Source organism: Triturus cristatus, chromosome 10 (assembly GCF_964204655.1).
Source record: "Triturus cristatus chromosome 10, aTriCri1.1, whole genome shotgun sequence".
Lineage (NCBI taxonomy): Eukaryota > Metazoa > Chordata > Amphibia > Caudata > Salamandridae > Triturus > Triturus cristatus.
Window position 1 is genome coordinate 671779531 of NC_140593.1, and position 21612 is coordinate 671801142.

At 44.6% G+C, this 21612-nt stretch overlaps 1 protein-coding gene across 2 annotated transcripts in view; it reads left to right on the forward strand.

Annotated features, from left to right (window-relative positions):
- Positions 1–20100: 20100 nt before the first annotated feature.
- The window catches only part of RHOT2 (ras homolog family member T2), a 332445-nt gene continuing 330933 nt past the window's right edge, over positions 20101–21612 (forward strand). The window contains exon 1 of one of the 2 annotated variants that reach the window (XM_085628143.1): positions 20101–20287. In XM_085628143.1, coding sequence (XP_085484269.1) covers positions 20251–20287 — 37 coding nt within the window. In that variant the 5' untranslated portion in view covers positions 20101–20250. Of the gene's footprint in view, positions 20353–21612 lie in introns of both variants that reach the window. The other variant, XM_085628144.1, reaches the window with a different exon arrangement.

Consider the following 21612-nt stretch of genomic DNA (forward strand, 5'->3'; position numbering starts at 1 on the left):
AATTCAAAATAGGCCGATCTCCTGGCTAGAAGTAATGGCAAGGGCAGAGAGCCATCGGAAACCGGCCTTTTTAAAAATATTTACGAGTTGTTCATCTGCTATAAAATACCAGTGGTATATTGGATGCCCCTAACCAACTTGTGATAGCCCTTTATGGGGCCAATGTTAAAGGGGTGTGAAACTGGTATAGGCTGCTACATAAACAGTGTCAAGCTCCTATGATAGAGAGCCACTTGGACAAAATAACCCGGGAGACAGGATGCAGGCTGGTTTTAAAGGAGTGGGAGGCCATCTGTTATCTAGGAAGCAAATCATTACGTGCCGCAAACTTTAAAAGGATGGCCTTCCTATCGCGATGGCTCCCTTATTAACTCCGGCTGCTTTAAAAAAAAAAAAGGATTCCCGGGAGTAGAGAACAAGTGTCAGACAGATGGGGAAGGTGGATGGCTCCATACTTTTTATGTATGTCCAGGGCTGAGGCTCTTTTGGGACGCAGTCTTTTTTGATATTAGGCAAGCAATTCGAAAGAATGTCTTGCTCGAGGCTGAGGTAGCCATGTTTGGATTTTGCAGAGAAGGAACGATCCTAACCGAGGCCGAAAAAGCCTTTGTATTTATTTCTTGTATGGTAGCTCGCTCTTTAATTCTGCAAAATTGGAAATCTAGTGAAGCTCCCTCTCACTTGAAATGGTTCAATAAAATGAAAAGAACCCGTAAATTCGAAGAAGCTTACGCTAGACGAGAAGGGGCCACTAGGAAATTTGAAAACAAATTGGAAGTTTTTTTGTGAATTAGAAAGCTTAAAGAGGGGCCTTAACACTCGGTTGGTAAATGGATGTAGCAGCTTTTACTATAAGGCATTTGCACTTTCTTCATGGCACTTTAGAAGCACTAATACTTTGTTAGTCGTTGCATTTTGTAGAATGACGTATTCTGTATTCTGTTTTATTAGCCAACGATGTTATCAGTCGTTATAGTCATAGTTTCTTCTTTTTAATAAAATGTTGTAGTTATGACGGCTTTTTGACGATAAGAAGGCACTAGCACTTTATAGGAATTACACTTTAGATGCACGAGAAACTTTTTTCAATACTGCTGCTCTTTAAGATAAAATTGCACATTGTTAACTTGTGAATGAGTATATGATTAGCTGCTCTTTATTATTATGTATTGAGAGGCTGTCCCTTCAGTTTCTGTATTAACTGGTTGTTTATGATATTTCTAAATATACTATCTATTGTAAGAACCGAATGGTCTGCTAAAAAAAAAATAGAAAAAAATAAAAAAAGAGACTCAGAGTGTTCCTGTGGACGATGGCGATTCCTCCTCCTGCTCCGTTGGTGCGGTCCCTGCGGGTGATCTTGTAGCTGTCCGGGATGGCTATGGCGATGTCGGGTGCCGAAGAGGGATTCAGCCAGGTCTCCCTCAGGAAGGCAACGTCTGGGGAGGTTGAGTCGAGTAGGTCCCAGAGTTCAACGGCGTGTTTGCGGGCGGAGCGGGGGTTGAGAAGAATGCATCTGAGGTAGTTGGGTTCTTTCCCGGTAGGTGGATTTGCGGATCGGATGCTGGTGAAGCTGCAGTTCTGGCAGGAGAAGGGTCCTTTTGTGTGTTTCGGGGCGGTCAGGGGACAGGGATGTGACCGTCCGATGTTGGGTGAGTGGAGGGTGCTGGCATCGTACCAGCGTCGGGTGTCGTGGCGTTCGCGGGGGCCAGGGGTTCTGGCGCTGGGCGCGGTCCAGGCACGGACCGGGGCAGACAGGACACCGCCAACTCTCTGGGCAGGACCATTTCAACGTCTGTAGCGCTTCGTCGCTATGCCTGGATGAGGTCCACTGGCTTTTCAGGGGACGTCCAGAACACCTTGATGGACATGCCCTTTGATGGCCGTCGCCTTTTTGGTGACAAAGCAGACAACACCCTAGAGCGCTTCAAGGACTCACGGGCTATGGCCAAGTCCTTGGGCCTCTCCTCCCATCCGGTGCAGTCTGCTTTTTGCCCCTTTTGTGGCTACGGAAGGGGTGCCCCGCTCCGTCCCACCCAGGGCCACAGGCCGCAGCAAGTTACCCAACCTTCGCGCAGCCGGGGACGTGGAAACAACCGGCGAGATTCCGGGGGCCAGCGGGTGGGCCAGTCCACCAACCCCCCCTCTGCAGCAGCCTCCTAATCTGACCTTTCAGGCTCATCAAACGCCAGTGGGTGGCAGGATTCGCCATCACCTCCCCCACTGGCGCACTATCACTTTGGACAGGTGGGTTTTGCCAATAGTCCGAAGGGGCTATTTCCTCTCCTTCGAGGCTACCCCTCCAGCCATGCCACCGCGATACCACCGCATGTAGAAGGATCATCTGGCCCTTCTCCAGCAGGAAGTTACGTCTCTCTTGGCCAAGGGAGCCATTGAGCTCGTTCCTGTCCCTGAAGTAGGTTGTGGTTGTTACTTTCACTACTTTCTGGTTCCCAAGAAGGACAAGGGCCTAAGTCCTATCTTGGACCTCAGGGACGTCAATCGCTTCCTCCGGAAGGAAATGTTTATGATGTTGAAGCTTGCTCAGGTCTTGTCTGCCCTCGACCCGCAAGACTGGATGGTAGCGTTGGACTTGCAGTACGCTTATTTCCACATCCCCATCCTGCCGGCCCACCAGCGTTACCTGCGGTTCAAGGTAGGCCACAAGCTCTTTCAATTCATTGTGCTTCTCTTTGGGCTTACCAGCGCCCCTCGGGTGTTCATGACAGTGATGACGGTGGTCGCAGCTCTTCTACGCAGATCAGGGGTTTCAGTCTTCCCGTATCTCGACGACTGGCTGTTGAAGGCAGGCTCGCCCCAGGCAGTCGTCTCCCACCTCCAGACTACGGCCAACCTCCTGCATTTGCTAGGGTGCTCCATGAATGTGCTGAGGTCGCACCGGATTCCCTCTCATACACACCTTTTCATCGGAGCGGTTCTGGACATGACGCGGTTTCGGGTCTATCCTCCCGAACAGCGAGTCTGAGATATTCGGGCTATGATTCAGATCTTTCAGCCTCTATCCCGGGTTTCGTCCAGAATGACCCTGAGGCTGCTGGGCCTCATGGCCTCCTGCATCCTGCTGGTCGATCATGCCAGGTGGCATATGCGGGCTCTGCAGTGGGACCTGAAGTTCCAGTGGGCGCAGCATCAGGGGAATCTGTCCGATTGCGTCCAGATCTAGGAGGGCACTGCTCAACACTGCATTGGTGGCTTACGAACCAGGATTGGGTCAATGGCAGGTCCCTCTTCCTTCCCCAACCAGACCACACCGTGGTGACGGATGCCTCCCTTCTGGGATGGGTCGCCAACATGGGAGAGGCGGAGATCAGAGGCCTCTGGTCTCCGGCGGAGTCCAGGCTTCACATCAACCTTTTGGAGCTCCAGGCGATTCGTCTTGCACTGAAGGCATTCCTTCCCTTTGTCCAGGGAAGAGTAGTGCAGATGTTCACGGACAACACCACCGCCATGTGGTATTGCAACAAACAGGGTGGGGTGGGGTCGTGGACCCTATGTCAGAAGGCCCTCCACCTCTTGACATGGCTGGAACATCAAGGCATATCCTTGGTGGTTCAACACCTGGCAGGTTCTCTGAACGCCAGGGCAGACGAACTCAGCCGCAGCTGCACGATGGATCATGAATGGTGTCTTCACTTGGAGGTGGTGCAAGGTCTCTTTCGACAGTTGGGGAGAGCCTTGGTTAGATCTATTCGCCACCAAAGAGAATGCTCAATGTCAGCATATTCTGAGCGTTGGATTTTCCAAGCGGCACTCGCTCGGCGACACTTGTTGTCGTGAGTGGAGTTGCGGTCAGTTGTACGCCTTTCTGCCTATACCACTTCTGCCCAGAGTGCTGAAGAAGATCAGGCGTAACCGGGCCCAAGTTATTCTTGTGGCTCAGGATTGGGCACAAAGAGTCTGGTATCTGGAGCTGCTCAACAAGGCCATCGATCCTCCAATCAGATTGCCTCCTCGGGAGGATCTTCAGTCACAGCAGCAGGGGACGGTCCTCCACCCGACCCTGTCCAGTCTCCACCTCCTTGTGTGGAGATTGAGCGGTGGCAGTTTATGTCTTTTGACTTGCCTCCTGAAGTCTGTGACGTAATCTTGGCAGCCAGGCGTCCCTCCACAAAAACAGTATATGCCTGCGGGTGGAAAAGACTTGTGGCATGGTGCACAGCGAAGGCTGTGGATCCCCTTTCTGCCCCTCTTTCAGAAGTACTCTTGATTCTTCCCTCTTTAGCCCAGCAGGGCTCTGCTCTGAGCACTATCAAGGGCTATCTTTCAGCCATCTCTGCCTTCCTTCGGTAGCCAGATCAGCCTTCTCTTTTCAAGTCCCCGGTAGTTAACTATTTCCTAAAAGGCTTAATGCATCTTTTCCCTCCAATCCCCTTTGTTATGCCTCTGTGGGACTTGAACCTTGTGCTAACCTATCTCATGTGTGCTCCCTTTGAGCCACTGCATAACTGTCCTTTACATCTTCTAACTCTTAAAACTGCTTTCCTCGTAGCCATCACTTCTGCTAGAAGAGTGAGTGAGCTCCAGGCTCTTTCCTCAAAACCTCCTTTCCTATCTGTTCATCCGGATAAGGTGGTTCTCCGGACCCGTCAAATCCTTCCTTCCTAAGGTGGTCACTGCTTTTCACATCGGCCTGACCATTACTTTGCCCACCTTCTTTCCGCCTCCGCATCCTTCAAACGAAGAAGAGAGGCTCCACCATCTGGACCCAAAACGTGCGCTCTCCTTCTATCTGGATTGCACAAAACAGTTCCAGGTGGATGATCAACTTTTTGTTGGTTATGTGGGTGCAAAGAAGGGTCAGGCTGTACACAAACGCACCATTTCTCGATGGGTCGTGTTGTGTATTAAGGCTTGTTACTCTCTAGCTAAAAAGGAGCCAATGGTCAGTGTCTTGCATGGCTCTGCGTTTCTGGTGCGGAAAATCGTGTACAGAACTGACGTCAGCGCACTAGGCCGGCATCTAAGTAGCTGCCGCGACGTCATCCCGGCAGCACGACGCCAACGACTGACGCGGAGCGGACCGACGCCACCTTCCAACGTGCAGAGGTACTGCTGATGGAAAAAACTTTCTGGATCCAGTCTGATGCCTGGGGGTAATTCTAAGGTAAGGAATCTATAACTAACTAATGTTTCTTACAGATATATCGTTACCGAAGGTAAGTTACTTATGCTTCACGACCAAAGGTGGTGGGAGGGCCACGCATTGCCAAGTGGCAGTACAGGCGGCAAGAGTTTCGTTACCGTCTTGAGTATGTGCCTGGTGCCAAGAACCTTGTAGCCAATTGTCTATCTAGGCTGCCCCTTCCGAGTGGTGAATGTGAGTCTGTATCCGATGATTTGGAAATGGTTTGTGCAGTATGCTCTTTTGAGAACACTGTCAATCAATCAGGTGTTTATAAAGCGCACTACTCACCCATGAGGGTCTCAAGGCGCGGAGGGTGCACTTTCTGAACAAGAATGGTTGGAAGCTATATCTGGTGATGTAGAGGTCAGAACAGTTATGGACTTCTTAGCTAGTGTGTGGCAAGACAACATAGACTGGTCCCCAGAGTTAATTCCTTACAAACGAGTCAGCGAGGAGTTATCTGTAGTTGAGGGAGTGTTAAGGAGAGGCGGATCATTGGTGGTTCCTGCATCCATGCACACTAGATTTAGCCCATGAAGGCCATCAGAGGATACATGCCATGAAACGCAGAGTTAGGGAAGATTTTTGGTGGCCCGGGTGAGACAAAGATGCAAACACTATGTTCGTGACTGCAGTATTTGTATAGCTAGCAACAAATCCCAGGTGACCCATCCTTCCCCGGTCGATGCTGTTGTAGTGAAAAACTCACCATGGAGCAAATTAACTTTCGATATTGCCGGTCCTTTTGGGCTCATTGGTAGTTCTCCCAAATATGCCTTGCTTCTCATCGACTACATGTCAAAATGACCTAAAGTCAGGTTTGTAGATAATGTGAACTCTTTAACTGTCATTCATTTTCTACAAGATGTGTTTCTCAGGGAGGATTTTCCAGAGGAATTGGTGTCAGACAATGACACTCAATTAATCTCCAGAGAGATGCACGACTTCCTCAAGGACATTGGTGTCAAACATTCTCTCTTCCCTTTATCATCCCCGCAGCAACGGTTTAGTTGAGCACTTCAACCGTGTCTTGTTATGGGCTGCGAGGACTTCACCTCATATCAGCACTGGGATAGCTCCATTCACCTTACTCAGAGGCAGGATTGCTGGTTCCAAGTTGAATAAAGTGTGGATGTCCAGGAGGGAGATAGAAAAGAGGAAGTTGTGTGATGTGGTGGATGTGAGAGATGCTGTCCAAGCCAAGTACGATTCCGGATCTGGAAATGCTGGTGTTTTGTCTGTCACGGTGGGAGATTGGGTCAGAATCAAGCAACCCGGTCTTATTCGCAAAGGCGAGTCACGTTGTTCAGCGCCCAGAATGGTGTTTGTGGTCAAAGATTGAGTGGTGGTGTTGGAGAACGGTAAGGTATGGAATAAGTGTGTTGTTTCTGTGATACCTGAATCTAAGGTTGATTATGTCAACAAGAGGTTCAGTGTTCATTCTTCTCCTACGGTAGTGCCTTCAAGTTTTCATTTTGAGAGGGAGAATGCTCATTCCGAGTGTGGTCCCGTGAGGGGTGCTCCTAGCAGGTTGAGATCGCTTCCTTACAGGTTTTAAGATTACATTATGTCCTAGGGTTCAATTGTTTTTTTTAAGTATTCCTCTTTCCTCATGTGTCATGCTCATGTTTGTTTTTATGCTTATTTGCTGCCATATTTTTCACTTGTTATTACTGTTTACATTTTGTTTCTTTTGTTGAAGGGAGGGGAGTGTGTTGGGATGTACATGTAATAAGATGTGGAGAGCTTGTGAGGGCTCGTGGGGATTCTTTGTAGAATGTCATGTATTGTAGAATAGGTGACCAGATGGAATAAAGTTGGTCCCATCTTACCTAGTGGTGTCCTCTCTTCACGCAGGTTTCTCAGTTTTGTCAGGACTTTATCCTTTCAAACCAAGCAGCAGCCAGAACAGCAGCAATAGGCGAACACCCGAAACCCCTGTACAGATTTTACAGGGGACAAGGTAGAAGTCATCTGCGAGGCACAACTCGGCAGCAAGTCTCCGCCTCCTACTTCTCTCTAGCAGCTCCTACTGGTACAGCTTGGAAGCAGCTCTAGCTCCTCTATCCTGTGGGAGGACAGGTGTCCCATTTTCTATGGAATTGGAGGTCTGCTACTTCAAATCTCTGGGTCTTGAACCTTGTGGAGAATGGGTATCCCCTACACTTCTGGGAGTCCCCCCCCCCCCCTCCTTTACCCCCATCGGGTTGGTGCTCAGAAGAGCACCTGTGGCTACTAAAGCAGGAGGTTCTATCTTTATTGCAAAAAGGTGCGATAGATGTGGTTCCGGACCAGGAAAGGGGTCAGGGATGCTACTCCCAGTATTTCCTGATTCCCAAAAAGAACGGTCGTTTGAGGCCGATCCTAGACCTCAGGGTCTTTTACCTCAAGCAGGAGAAGTTCAAGATGTTGACCCTGGCTCAGGGTCTTCTGGTGTTGCAGCAGGAAGACTGGATGGTGTTGATCGATTTGCAGGATGTGTATTTTCACATTCCTATCCTGAAGTCGCATCGGAAGTATCTCCATTTTACGGTGGGGTCTCCGCATTACCAGTTTGCGGTACTTCTGTTCGGTCTTACTTTTGCACCTCAGGTCTTCACGAAGGTGATGGCGGTGGTGGCAGCACATCGCAGAAGGCTGGGGATTCCTGTTTTTCCCTATCTGGATGACTAGCTGCTCAAAGCAAAGTTGCCAGAGATGGTGCTGCATCATTTGCAAGTAACAACGCATCTGTTGTTCGACTTGGGTTTTTCGATAAACGTACCCAAATTTCACCTGGTGCCCTTGCTGCAAATCAGAGCTTATAAATCCTCCCTACTTCCACGGATAGAGTAATTTCACAGTCATACGCACATACACTCATCATACGCTGGTGGGGCCCATAACACCAATATTCATTCTATTACTCAATCCACACTGAATATAAGAGTGAATTCCTAAATCAATCTGCACCTAATTGGAGGTCAATGCAATCAAATTGAATTGTCTCGAGTCATGATTTAAACAATTTAAACACATTTGAGATCTCAATAATTGACAAAGAAATAACCACCCGACACTGATATTCAAACAAGAAATTATTTATCTAAATTAGTTTAAATGTAAAGTCATTCAATTGCAAGATCATTATTCTCATATTTACCTAATCTGGCTAAATGTCGTTCCCTAAATCAAATCTGGTTTTCTCGGCAAGGAATTAAAGTCTCCCGAGTTGCCGTCGGTCAGCATCGATCCTCTTGAGCATAAGTTCAGGAAGAAGTGGCCTTAGACCCTCTCTAGTCTAGAAATATTTATACTAAAATTTGCATACCAAAAGTTACAAACAAACTCTAAAACGTCCGTTGAGCAGAGCGAGCTGGAAAGGATGTTAGCTTGCAACATTTAGAAAAATCTCCGCTCTCGGATATCTCAAAAATAAAAACACGGAAATAGGAAGTCCAAACCTAATTTGCAATATCCATGGACGCTCTTCTCTAGAATTGTATCACTCACAGTAAAGCCACCGCAAGTTTATCGAAAATGTTCATTTGTGACAAATGTTCTTCTCCAAGGATACTTGGCGACCATCCCAGAGTTGTCGTCTTTTCATAACTTTTAGCTCAGACAGAGGCCGAGGTCATATTCAACCATATTCAGCGAGGCCTCTCTTCATATTTCATCTACTCAAATGCAGGCTGTAGATGTCGGCCATTTTCTCAACAGGCCAAAATGGACAACTTAATTAAAAAGAAACACAAAACATCATTACTACATTGTATTGATTATACAGTGTCAATTCCCACTAATACCCTTATGTGTATGTATTTATCTAGCCATTTGCGACATAATAAAGCATTAAAGCATATTAATTTAAAGCGCAAACTCATAACAAATAACACATAAGCCACACTTATTTAATTAATTTGCTCACCATCTTAGTTCACCTATTAATTTAGCCATGCAATTGCATTCCCACGTATTGTTTTCCCATTAGTAAGGTTGATTAGTAAAAAATTCGACAAACATTAGTACTTACTAATTAATCATTAGTAATTTTAATTATGACAAATAAAAATATACACTGAAGTTTGAGTTTAAATAGAAAACCCTGCTCCAGCACCCTCTCAGCGCAACCTGTTCATAGGCGCAGTACTGGACACTACTGCAAATCGTGCCTTCCCACCTCTGCAGAGGATTCAAGACATCCAGGCTATGATTCCACTTTTTCAGAATGGAGCGGTTGTTCCAGTCCTGGAGGTCTTGCGCCTGCTGGGTCTGTTCGCTTCCTGCATACTGTTGGTCAACCATGCACACTGGCACGAGGGCCATCCAGTGGTGCCTCCGCAGGCAGAGGTTTTAACACAACGGAGATCTCATGGAGGTGGCCAGAATCTCCAGAGACGCTTCAGCAGATCTGGTATGGTGGAGTGTTACGGACAACCTGTCGCAAGGGAAGCCGTTTCAACCTCCATCTCCGGTGGCCACAGTGATAATGGATGCTACCACTCTAGGGTGGGGAGCTCATCTGGGGGATCTGGAGGTCAAAGGCCTTTTATCTCCAGAGGAAAGATTGTTTCACATCAATCTTCTGGAATTGTGGACAATACCTTTGGCTCTCAAGGCCTTTCTTCCCTTCCTTCGCGGTCAGTCGATTCAGGTCCTGAAGGATAACACTACCACAATGTGGTACATCAACAAACAGGGAGGAGTAGGGTTGTATCGTCTCTGCAGAGAGGCTCTGCGACTCTGGTCCTTGGCTCAGGACCATTAGATTTGCGTGATTGCGAATCATCTGGCTGGAGTGCTGAATTGCGTGCAGGCAGTCTCAGTCAGCAGTACTCAGCCGATCACGAGTGGCGCCTCCATACGGAGGTGGTCCATCACATCTTCAGGATGTGGGCTGTTCCTCAGTTGAACCCGCTGACCACGCACAAGAGCGCGCACTACCTGTCATTCTGCAGTCTCCTGTATCCGATGCGGGGAGTGTTGGGGGGCGCGTTTCAGTTAGATTGGGGCTCACAGTTTCTTTACATGTTTCCTCCTATACTCTGGATTCCTGGAGTTCTGAGGAATATTCGCCAAGACTGGGCCCAAGTCATATTGATTGCCCCAGATTGGCCAAGTAAGGTGTGGTACACAGACCTCATTTACCTCTCATTACACCCTCCACTCCATCTCCCTGTCAGGGCAGACCTCCTCTCGCAGTCGCAGGAGCAGGTTCTACACCCCCACCTCCAGAGCTTGCACCTTCATACCCGGAGATTGAACAGCCATTAAGATCAATGGGGTCACCCTGTATACATCGGAACCTGGGTTAATAGCTATAAAGTTACAAGTGGTTCTGTTGGGTAAGTACCATGGGGTACTGGTTCAGAACCTGATTATTTCTTTCACAATCAATAGTGATTTTGTACTAGACTTTTATAAATGTACCACTCCTCTGTAAGATTTTATAAAAATGATATATATATATTTTAAATTCTTTGTTTTGTTTCTCTATTTTTCTCGCTAATTGTGTAAACAATTTTATATAAAAAGATAATACCAATGGGGGCTGTCTGACAAAGAAAACACAATAACAAATACACAGACAATTCAATGGGTAACTGTGGTGACATGTAGTGCAAATGGGTGACCTTTCAAATTCAAACAATAAACAAGACAATAACATAAATTCTCCATCCTTTTAAGGTCCTTCACTTTAGCTAGTCCTATTTTTAAAATAATTGCTATAGTGAGCCAGCACATGAGATGGTTGCACGTCGACATTTCGACCCTGTGTATATATATATATATATATATATATATATATATATATATATATATATATTGTCTCTCTTTCTCGATCCGACAAAGATTGACGACGCAGTGTTCTGACCAAAAATTTATTGGAACAGCTTAGGAGGACGCGTTTCGCCTGCCAAGCAGGCTTGTTCACCAATAGCACCCGTTGGTTTGGCGAGCGGCAGCTGTACCGAGGGAAAGAGAAGTTGAATATATATATATATATATATATATATATATATATATATATATATATATATATTTAGATGCTCTGTTCGTACTGCGTACTCCTTCAGGCAAACAAACGGATACGGACCACAAATCGGTGCAATAGAATTTATTCGGTGTAAGAGGTCGCCATGACGCGTTTCAGCCCTTTCCACGGGCCTTGATCACATGACACAATGTGTGAATTTGCATTGGTTTATATAGCATACACTTGCAGACGTAGTCATTGGAGCATGTAAGCCTACAACAGCAAATGACATAGAAGAAAGACTGGTAAAAGAACTACAAAATCGTCGGTTAAAAGATAATTACATACCAAAATTGCTGTAAAACATACATGGAATGCCTAAATATAACAAGATAAATCTATGACTAGTCTAGGCACGTAGTGTAAAATAACTGCACATTATATGTCAAATAACCGAGTTCTTAATAAGTTCAAGTCCTTCAAGAGTGACATGTATACTGCAAGTTTTCATGTTTAAAAACCACACAAGATAAAGTGCAAAATTAGTGCAAAAGTGAATGATAAAATTCAAGAGAGCTAGTTGCTTATCTTTTTTTCTTATTTTTTCATTTTTTATATTTTATGACAAGTATTCGACACATTTTTGATGCCAAAATATTGTGGGGGCATGAACAATTCAAGTTAAATACCATGAAACAGAATGTGTGGACATAACAAATATTATAACTTATACTACAATAGTATTAGAGATATGTACTCAAAACAATTTGAGCCGGGAGTTTTTTTAATTAATTGCTAGGAGCCCCTGCAATTCCCTTTCTCTATGTTTGTCAACACACATAGATTGTAAGATGTCAAATGGTGACTAGGCTAATAATTCACATCATCGGTGATTTGAAAACATGGTTTCACTAGTCATTCCCGGAGGGATATTTTCAAGATAGCCACATGTGGGGAATGCAAAATAGAAGGGAGTGACAATATCATACTTATGTTTATAAGCAAGTCAGAAGCTTATACAAATAGATGAAATGACAGCATATAAATATTAAATATTAAATAAGCTAAGAATTCAATCTAAAATAGATAAAATATGTATATATGCTTATAAAAATAAATTATGCGTCTTATAAATATGTATAAAAGGCATATTGTGTTATTACCATCTATCTTATTATAACAATTTAATAAATACGATAAAATCTCCCGATTTCTAAAATCCCACATAAAAGGGCTAAAAGGTGTATGAAAATTTGTTGTCTTTAGGACATAAGGTATAGGAGTCATATTTAGAGGCATGTGTACAAGTCCTCAGTGATATTAAGGCCGAAGGGTTGTTTGGTGTTAAGCTCAAGGATGTACCTCGTTTCCATGGAGCGTAGTTTTTGTTCCCTGTTACCACCCCTCCTACTAGCCGGAACAGAGTCAATGACAAAGTATTTAAGTTCTTTACTCCTAGAATCATGTTTGGCTTTAAAATGCCGGGCCACTGGGTATGTGTTGTCTTGATTGTTTATCGCCCTTAGATGTTGTAAAACCCTCTTGTGTACTTGGAGTTTTGTGCTTCCTACATATTGTAGATTGCACGGGCATGACAAAACATAAACCGCATATTCAGTTTTACATGTAAGAAGTTTATCTATTTTGTGCTTTTTTTGGTCAAGTGGGGTGATGTATGTGGTTTTATTCTCACCCTGCTGACAAGCCTTGCATGTTTTGCAGTGGAAAAAACCAGTATGCGTTTGTAGCCAATTTGTGGATTCTATAGTTTCCGGACTGGTTTTAACCAGTTCGTCTCTCATTGAGCGACCCCGGCTGTATGTGATTGAGGGCCTTTTCGGCAAAGTTGGGCCTATCACTGGGTCACTTAAAATTAGAGGCCAATTGCGGGTTATGATAGACTCAACCTTTTTGTGTTGTAGACTATATTGGATGATGATTCTGAATTCCTTTTCATTTATCCTAGTGTTGGTTCCTGTACTAGTCTCTGAGGTGTTGGTCGTGGTTGTTGTTTCTGTCTTATTGAGGAGTTCCGCTCTGTTCATGCACATAGATTTTGTGATGGCATTGGTTACAATTTTATCAGAATAGCCTCTTTCTAAGAATCTTTGTTTGCAGTCTATTTGGGCTATTTGTAGGTCATTGTCCTCACTGTGAATTCTTCTGAGTCTGAGCATCTCACCGTAGGGAATGCTGTTTATTAAATGTTTAACATGCGAGCTACTAGCATGTAGTGTTGAGTTTCCAGCAGTTTCCTTACGGTGGAGTTTGGTTTTGATTTTGTGATTGCTGACATACACTTCCGTATCCAGGAAATTCACTGAGGTGGCACTAATGTTGGCAGTGAATTGTAGGTTTAGATTGTTTATGTTAATGGCCTGTAGGAAATCCTGTGCGCTGCTAAGACTACCATCCCATATGATAAAAAGGTCGTCTATGTAGCGTAGCCATAGCTTAACATTATTTTCCATAGCCTCAGTGTGTTGTGTCATGAGGACCAGCTCCTCCCACCAGCCCATGTGTAAACATGCGTAGCTTGGGGAGAAGCTGGCCCCCATCGCAACTCCTCTTAACTGCCTGTACAGAAGATTATTAAACATGAAGATGTTGTTGAACAAACAGAACTTAACCATTTCTATCAACATCAATTTGTGACCAACCAGATTACCCATTGATTTATCCAAAAAGTATTCCATTGCCCTTAGGCCATCTGCATGTTGGATACTAGTGTATAGTGAGCTTACATCAAGGGCAATTAGTACAAAGCTGGGTTTCCAAACTACGTTATCAATTTTGCGTAGGAAGTCACTTGTGTCCCGCACATATGAAGGCAAAGCCTTCACTGTACTTTGTAAAAAGAAATCCACATATTGTGATGTGTGTTCCAGACAACCATTTCTCGCTGAGATGATGGGTCTGCCCGGCGGGTTGATGGGGTCTTTGTGGATTTTAGGTATAAAGTAGATGGTAGGTACCACAGGAAAGTCGTTTTTTAGGAATTTGAATTCTTGTCCGGTAATCAAGTTCGTCGATTTCCATGTTGCCAATTTCTTATTGAAAGTCGTATACATTGTTTTTAGATCAGTTCCATTGCATCTAATGTAGCAAGTTCTGTCATTGAGCTGATTGTAAGCTTCCTTCATGTAAGTTTCTTTGGTCATCAATACAATATTGCCACCTTTGTCCGAGGCTCGTATTACTATTTGATTGTTCTTCTTCAGTTTGGACATCAAAGTCGTGTAATCAGACCTGTTTTTGTTGAATTTAGGTTTTCCAGCAAATGTCCTCGTTTTTAACTCCTTCAATTGGTCCGTTATTTGTTCGTGGAACAGATCTATTGAATCCTTTACCATGATGGGATTGAATGTTGATTTTGGCTTGAATTGCGTTAGAGGACATTTGTTTGGTAGTATCGTCATGTTCAGTTCGGTAGAGAGAGTGTTCAAGTCAGCCTGCGAGGGGATTTGCGAGTTTTCATTCTGTTGAGGATCCCATAGTTCCTGCATTTCATGAAGAAAAGTGTCATCTGATTGAATAGCATCTATTGAGGTCGTGGTCATAGTGGCTGCATTGGAGTTGTTCATGTTAAGCTTTGGATTAAGTAAATGAAATTTCTTGAGTTTTAATTTCCGAGTACTCTTGAAAATGTCTAATCGTGTTTTTACGTGTTTTTACGTAGTTGAAATTGTTGGCAGGACAATACGTTAAACCCAAGCTTAATGTTTTTATTTCATTGTCAGTCAGTGTTACTTCAGATAGGTTCACAATTGTTTTATTCGTGCATGATGGTATACTCTCTTTTATTTCCTCCACCCTCCTCTTTTTTTCCGAAACGTACTTGTTGCGTTTTGCCTTGCGACGTTGTCGTCGCTTCCAGTTTTTGCTTGGCCGTAGTTTTTCTGAGTTCTGGGACGAAGAGTTTGTCGTCTGTCCTCGCATAAAAAATATATATATATGTGTTTGTTTATTCATCAAGTAGGGTCTTCTTCAGGACTAAAGAAGGAAGTGCGACAGCCCTTGATGGTTGGGAATTCACAAGATTAAATCTATTAACTCCGACGAGCCCGGAAGGACTTCTTATTTAAGGATCATCAATCAACCAACTTTTCAAACTTTAGCTGTGTCCCCCTCTGGATGTGCTCATCGGCCTCCAGGGGGTAGTGGGTTCAAAATGTTAGTAGTATTCAGTCCTTAGAGATCGTCATGTATTGATGCCAAAGTCCATCATTATTTGCTTCCCAAACCTCCTTAAATGCTGTATTCTACAGTGTCTCTCACCAACTCATGGTCAAGTAAGCTTGAACGGGGCAACCTGAGCTCTTTCTCTCCCGTCGGACGTGGTGGATGTTATTTTATCTGGCAGTCAACACTCCACCAAATCTGTCTATTCTGGTAGGTGGGCCACATTTGTTAAATGGTGTGGTGAGAGATCTGCTGATCCTTTGCAAACCCATTTGTCTGATCTTCTGAATTTCTCTCTTTCCCTCGCTCAACAGGGTTGTGCTGTAGCTACTGGTATAGGCTACTTGTTTGCCTTTTTGCATTTTCTCTGTTTACCAGATCTGCCCTCTTTATTTAAATCTCTCATAAATATGAGATTCATTAAGGGTCTCACCAATAGGTTTCCTCCCACTCCCTTTATCATGCCTCAGTGAGATTTGAATTTGGTTCTCACTTTCTTTATGGGGTCTCCCTTTGACCAATTTCATAGTTGTCCCTAATGGTTCTTGGCGTTTAAGACAATATTTCTGATTGCAATCACTTATGCTAGGAGGGAGAGTGAGCTGCAGGCTCTTAGCTTCAAGCCTCCATTTACCTCATTTCATGTGGATAAGATGGTTCTTAGGACCAGAGCTGCTTTCCTGCCTAAGGTGGGTACACTTTTCCACCTAGGGCAATCTATCACTTTACCCACTTCCTATCCTCTCCCTCACCCTTCTAAGGAGGAGGAGAGACTTCATCACCTGAACCCTAAGAGGGCGGTCAGCTTCTACCTGGACAGGACTAAGGACTTCAGGTTGGATGAGCAACTTTTCATCAGCTATGTGGTCAAGATGAAGGGCAAGGCTGTCCACAAAAGAATGCTGTCCAGGTGGACCATCCTCTGTATCAAGATTTGCTATGCCTTGGCCAAGAAGGAGCCTCCTGAAGGTATTTAAGCTCATTTCACCAGAGCTAAGTCTTCTTCTTTGGCTTTAGCTAGAGGCGTCCCTGTTGTAGACATCTTCAAGGCGGCAACTTGGGCCTCCCTCCTTTGCGAAGCACTATTGCTTAGACTCAGAGGCCAGGAGGGACAGCCATTTTGCACGTTCTGTGCTGAAGGATTTTTTGGTATAGGTAGGCAGGCACCCTCCGCCAGGAGTGGGGCTGCATGTGAATTCAATTCAAATGGTGAGGAATCCACAGGAAGATGTATCAATCAGAAGAACAAGTTACTTACCCTTGGTAATGCTTTTTCTGGTGGATACAGTATCTGCCTGTTGATTCCTCACTAACCCACCCGCTTTCCTGTTGCCTGCCTGTTTTTACAGAAAAATGATTGGCATGAAATGTATGTATTTTGTTGTTGGAATAATGTGATGCTTGTCTCTAGGAAATGACTATATTTTAGAACTGCCACCTTTAATTAGTTTTGTATACTAGGTATTATGGTGAAAATATTGTTGGTTCACCCGTTCGCCTCTAAGGCACAGAAAAAATGGACGAACAGACGTCAGCAAGGTTTTTTGGCTCCGATGACGTCATGCGGAGTCACGTGCGGTGCCGTTCCATTGTGATGTCCTAGTGGGAGAAGAGCTATGGAGAAAAGTTTCCGTGGAATGCTGCTGTGAATGGGGTAATTCAAAAGGTGAGGAATCCACAGGCAGATAGTGTATCCACCAGAAAAAGCGTTACCGAAGGAAAGTAGCTTGTTCATATGTGCAATTTGCTCAATGTCATGTCTTTATTTCAAATACGTTCGTTTTCATTTGCCTTTTTAACATTCTTATGCATATATTTTTTTAGGTCTCGCCTACACAGCGCACATGCGCTGCCTAGGAAAAAGACCTTTAGCAATCGAGTCGGTTTTGAGGCCAAAAACGTGCACGCGTTGCATTGCTTTCAACGGCAACGCGTGCACGTTTGGCGATTCCCTTGTGGGAGCGAGCAGCGGCAACATGTTAGCAATTATCGCTCATTGCTGCTCTCTCCCGCGAGGGAATCCGGGGCAGGTCCCCTCCTCTCTCCCTGCTGGCGCGCGCTTGTTTTCTTTTCTTTTAGCGTGCACATACAACTCCCGGGCGTAGTGCTTTTACCTGATATTGTCCGATTACATTACATTAGGCCACACCCGCTTGCCTGTCCCGCATAATTATAGCGCAAACTTGAACCAAGGGTATTTTAGCGCTTCACACGGAAATCAGCTCCCCTTACACAACAATTTTTAAGCACAGTGTAACGAAGTGATTTGCACTGAATCACAAGATACTGTTACTGAGCCAAGATTCTAACCTAGTTACCCAGTTCTAACATCCGCAGCCCTAGCTGCAACGGGTGTGATATTAGGAGATTTGTCTACGTAGTGCTTTCACCTGATATTGTCTGATTACATTACATTAGGCCACACCCGCTTGCCTGTCCCGCATAATTATAGCACAAACTTGAACCAAGGGCATTATAGTTTTTCACACGGAAATCAGCTCCCCTTACACAACAGTTTTTGAGCACAGTGTAACAAAGCGATTTGCACGGAATCACAAGATGCTGCGCCTGAGCCGAGATTCTAACCTAGTTACCCAGTTCTAACATCCGCAGCCCTAGCCGCAACGGGTGTGATGTTAGGAGATTTGTCATAAGAAGAAGTATTCCCTGAGAAGTGAATACATAGTGCTTTCACCTGATATTGTTTGATTACATTACATTAGGCCACACCCGCTTGCCTGTCCCACATAATTATAGCGCAAACTTGAACCAAGGGCGTTATAGCGCTTCACACGGAAATCAGCTCCCCTTACACAACAGTTTTTAAGCGCAGTGTAACGAACTCAGCGCCACCACAGCCTCCCTCAGCAACACCACAGCAACACTCAGCACTACCACAGCATCACTCAGGGCCACCACAGCATCACTCAGGGCCACCACAGCATCACTCAGTACCACCACAGCATCACTCAGCGCCACCACAGCATCACTCAGCGCCACCACAGCATCACTCAGCGCCACCACAGCATCACTCAGCACCACATCAGTATCACTCAGCATCGCCTTTGCACTAGTACACCACCACATCATCATCAGTCAGCAAGACCTGAGTATCATTCAGCATCACCTCAGCATTGTCTCCGCACCAGTCACCACCACCACCACCACCTCAGCATCACCTCAGCCTGCTCTCGGAATCTGGCATCTGTTGATTCTCCCCTAGCGTCTGGCCGCTGCTAGTGTTATAATACAGGTACTAGTTCCCAACCTTTACCCTCCGATTGTTTATGCCTCCTCAATAAAAAGCTTTAACAAACAACCATTGGAATAGGCAGAAACAAGTTGCCAGCATTGCAAGAACAAAAGGAAACTGAGGACATTTTTTTATTGTAAAAACTTTTTTTAATATGGTCGGTCAGTTGTACATAATGCCTTCTTGGTCATATATAAGGTAACAAAAATGCTTCTGACACTTTTTTATGAAAACTTTTCAGCAAGCTGCACAGCAGCCACACTTCTCTACAGCACAGCTTAAATACATTGGCAAAGTCAATAGCTCTGGCTAAACACTTATAAGGCCCCAAAGGCGAGACCTATTGGCAATGCCAATGCTTGTTTTAACTCTGCATCGGTAGTTGAAAGGATTCATGAGTGCCAGAGAGTGCTTGTGCACAGATTTGAGTGCCTAAACCTATCAATGCCCGAAGAGTCCCTTTCATTTTTTTTTACAAACCAGACCTGTTAGCATTGCCAATACTGGTGATATACATTTGAGATTAAGAATTATATGTATGTTAACCTGGAAACATTTTCGCTGTCTTTTTTAACAAAATGATAATGTGTTTTTATTAATATTTATTATGCATTTTTACAAGTGCGGACTTCACCTGAAGGTATTGGGGCGCTTTTACATGACCACCTGTTATATAATACATGGTCAATTTTTTTTTTTGGGGGGGCTGGGTGTTGGTGGGGGGGGGGGGTTGTTATGATTCACCCAGAATCAAAGATATAGCGCCAACACCGAGTTTCAAACCCGGTTCCCTAGTTCTGAAGAAGTCGGCAGCGCTGGCCATCATGCCACATCCTCTCCTTTATCCTTATTACATAAATAATTCAGGATTTCCGTTTGATCTGGCCTCCGAAAAGGACACCAACATCAAGCTTGAATAAAACCTTATCGGAGCTCATTTTATAATATGGGAGTTTTGGGATCCGTCTTTTATGTCAATACTGTCATGAGGACACGCATTGAACATGCGGCTGCGCACGTAACTCCCAATCCTGAGGTCGCCTCTTTCTCTGGTACATTATGCTATTAAAACAAAAGATGCACTCGCACGATAAACACCAAGCCTGGCGAGTAATACGGCGGCTCTCCAGGGTGAGTTGTGCGCTCTATAAAAAACCCCTACCAATACCAATACCAATACCATTGCTCTCCTTATTGCAATTTATAATGTCATAGAAGACTCACAACGTTGATATTTCGAAAAGAGTCAGAATCATTCAAAAAGGAAACTCGAATAGGCTTGAAACAATATGTGCTAACAATATATTAAGTGGTCTATCAGTTTCCTCAGTATTAATTACTTGCGAGATTAATTCTTACTACTATCAAGCTGTAAATAGGAAGCAATACTTATATTTTAAAGTAGGCGTGTTTTACCTGAACGTGTACAAAAATTCTGCTTTCCGTTCGCCTAAATCATTGTTGTAAAAAATAAATATACCTTTCTAGTATGGCCGCCGAGAATCCTTTTGCTACAGGAATAGCGTGTGGGCATCCAGTGTAGTCCTCCTTTTATGTCGCCACACGTTGTACTGTATTCCTTTGGTGGGGCTTTGACAGTCTTGCCGATTGCCACCAATGTCAGATCTGACTCCTCCTGCCTCTCCTGGGGCAGCGGAAAAGTAGGAGTTCAGCTCCTGGTGTCCTGGGAGTGGAGTGCAAACTGGAGCCATGAAGCGGGACGTGCGGATCCTGCTGCTGGGGGAAGGTGAGGGGATGTGCTCGAGGGCAGGCTCACCTCTCTGAAATCTTAAATATTTCCACCTGTAGGAGGTAACTGGTTCCGTCTCGTTCCCTGTGTTAGGAAATCACGGTCGCTGCTGGTTCACAGTGCGTGGAAGCAGAGACCAGCGCTGCTCACATAGCAGGGAATTTGATCTGAAATAGCATGATTTGTCCACATCGCCCATGCATTTCAGTATACTAACTCAACACTAATCCTTTATGGGTTACGGAGAAGCGTGCTACTCGCAGAAAAAGCGCTTCGACGCCTCGTCAGGGGTAGTAAGCGCCATATAAATGCAATTTTATGGCAAGGCAATTACCATACCATACATTGCGAGGAATACGTTTAGACATCCCACAATGGCCAGCGTACTTTGCCTGTACCAGTCCCAGAATGTGTTCCTGGCTGAGAGGCTCGGACTGGGTAAGTTTGTCGCAAACTTACTAGTTCTAGTGGAGACAATTTGAGAGAGAAGTGCTTCTCAGGCCCAAAGTCAATATGTCCAAATGCAAGGAGCAGTCCTGTCCATGATTTTGAAGAGATTTCAATTTCCCAGATCCGTGTTCGAGTAGCTCATCCAATTCAGTTTGTGTGTCTTTGATTTTTTTGGTTCTTGCAGTCCAAATCATAAATGAGATAATAGGGTTACAAATCCCAGAATGCATACAAAAACCTATAATTGGTGAGTTGCGCATGGAACTGAGAAATCTGAGAACTCAAATTAACGGCGGGAAGCTTTTATGGCAGTGCCAGGAGGAAAGCACGTTTGGTAATGCAGTGCCGAAATATACCTTGAAGCCTGACTGCCATAACAAATGGTCCAGATCATGTATTTAGGTAGCTTGTTTTATTCATTGTTTACCCCATCATGAAGCTCCATTAAATACCCAAATCTCTGAGACAGACCCCTCCCTCTCAGTTGAATTAATAGCAGGCCTGGCTCCAGGATTCTAAGCCTGGGAGGGCAATGAAAACACCGGGGTGGGCCATAAAGATACACGGGAAAGCAGGCACAAATCATCATTGCTGCGCCTGCTATATAAAACAGTCTCCAGCACAGACCAATCAAACTACTAACTGATGGGGCTGTTGATGCTGGAATTATTTCATGAACTAGAACCTTGGATTGCACACCAAAATATTTTGTGATCCTTTAAACAGGCTCCTTTGAATGATACTTCACACAGAATGTTCCTAAAGTCTATGGTTGCTAATTTTTTTTATGTTGGGGGAACTACTGTATGCTTGCTTCAGAGACTTCAAAACATTTGTTGGAGTTGATAGTAATTTAAATATAATGAATAGAT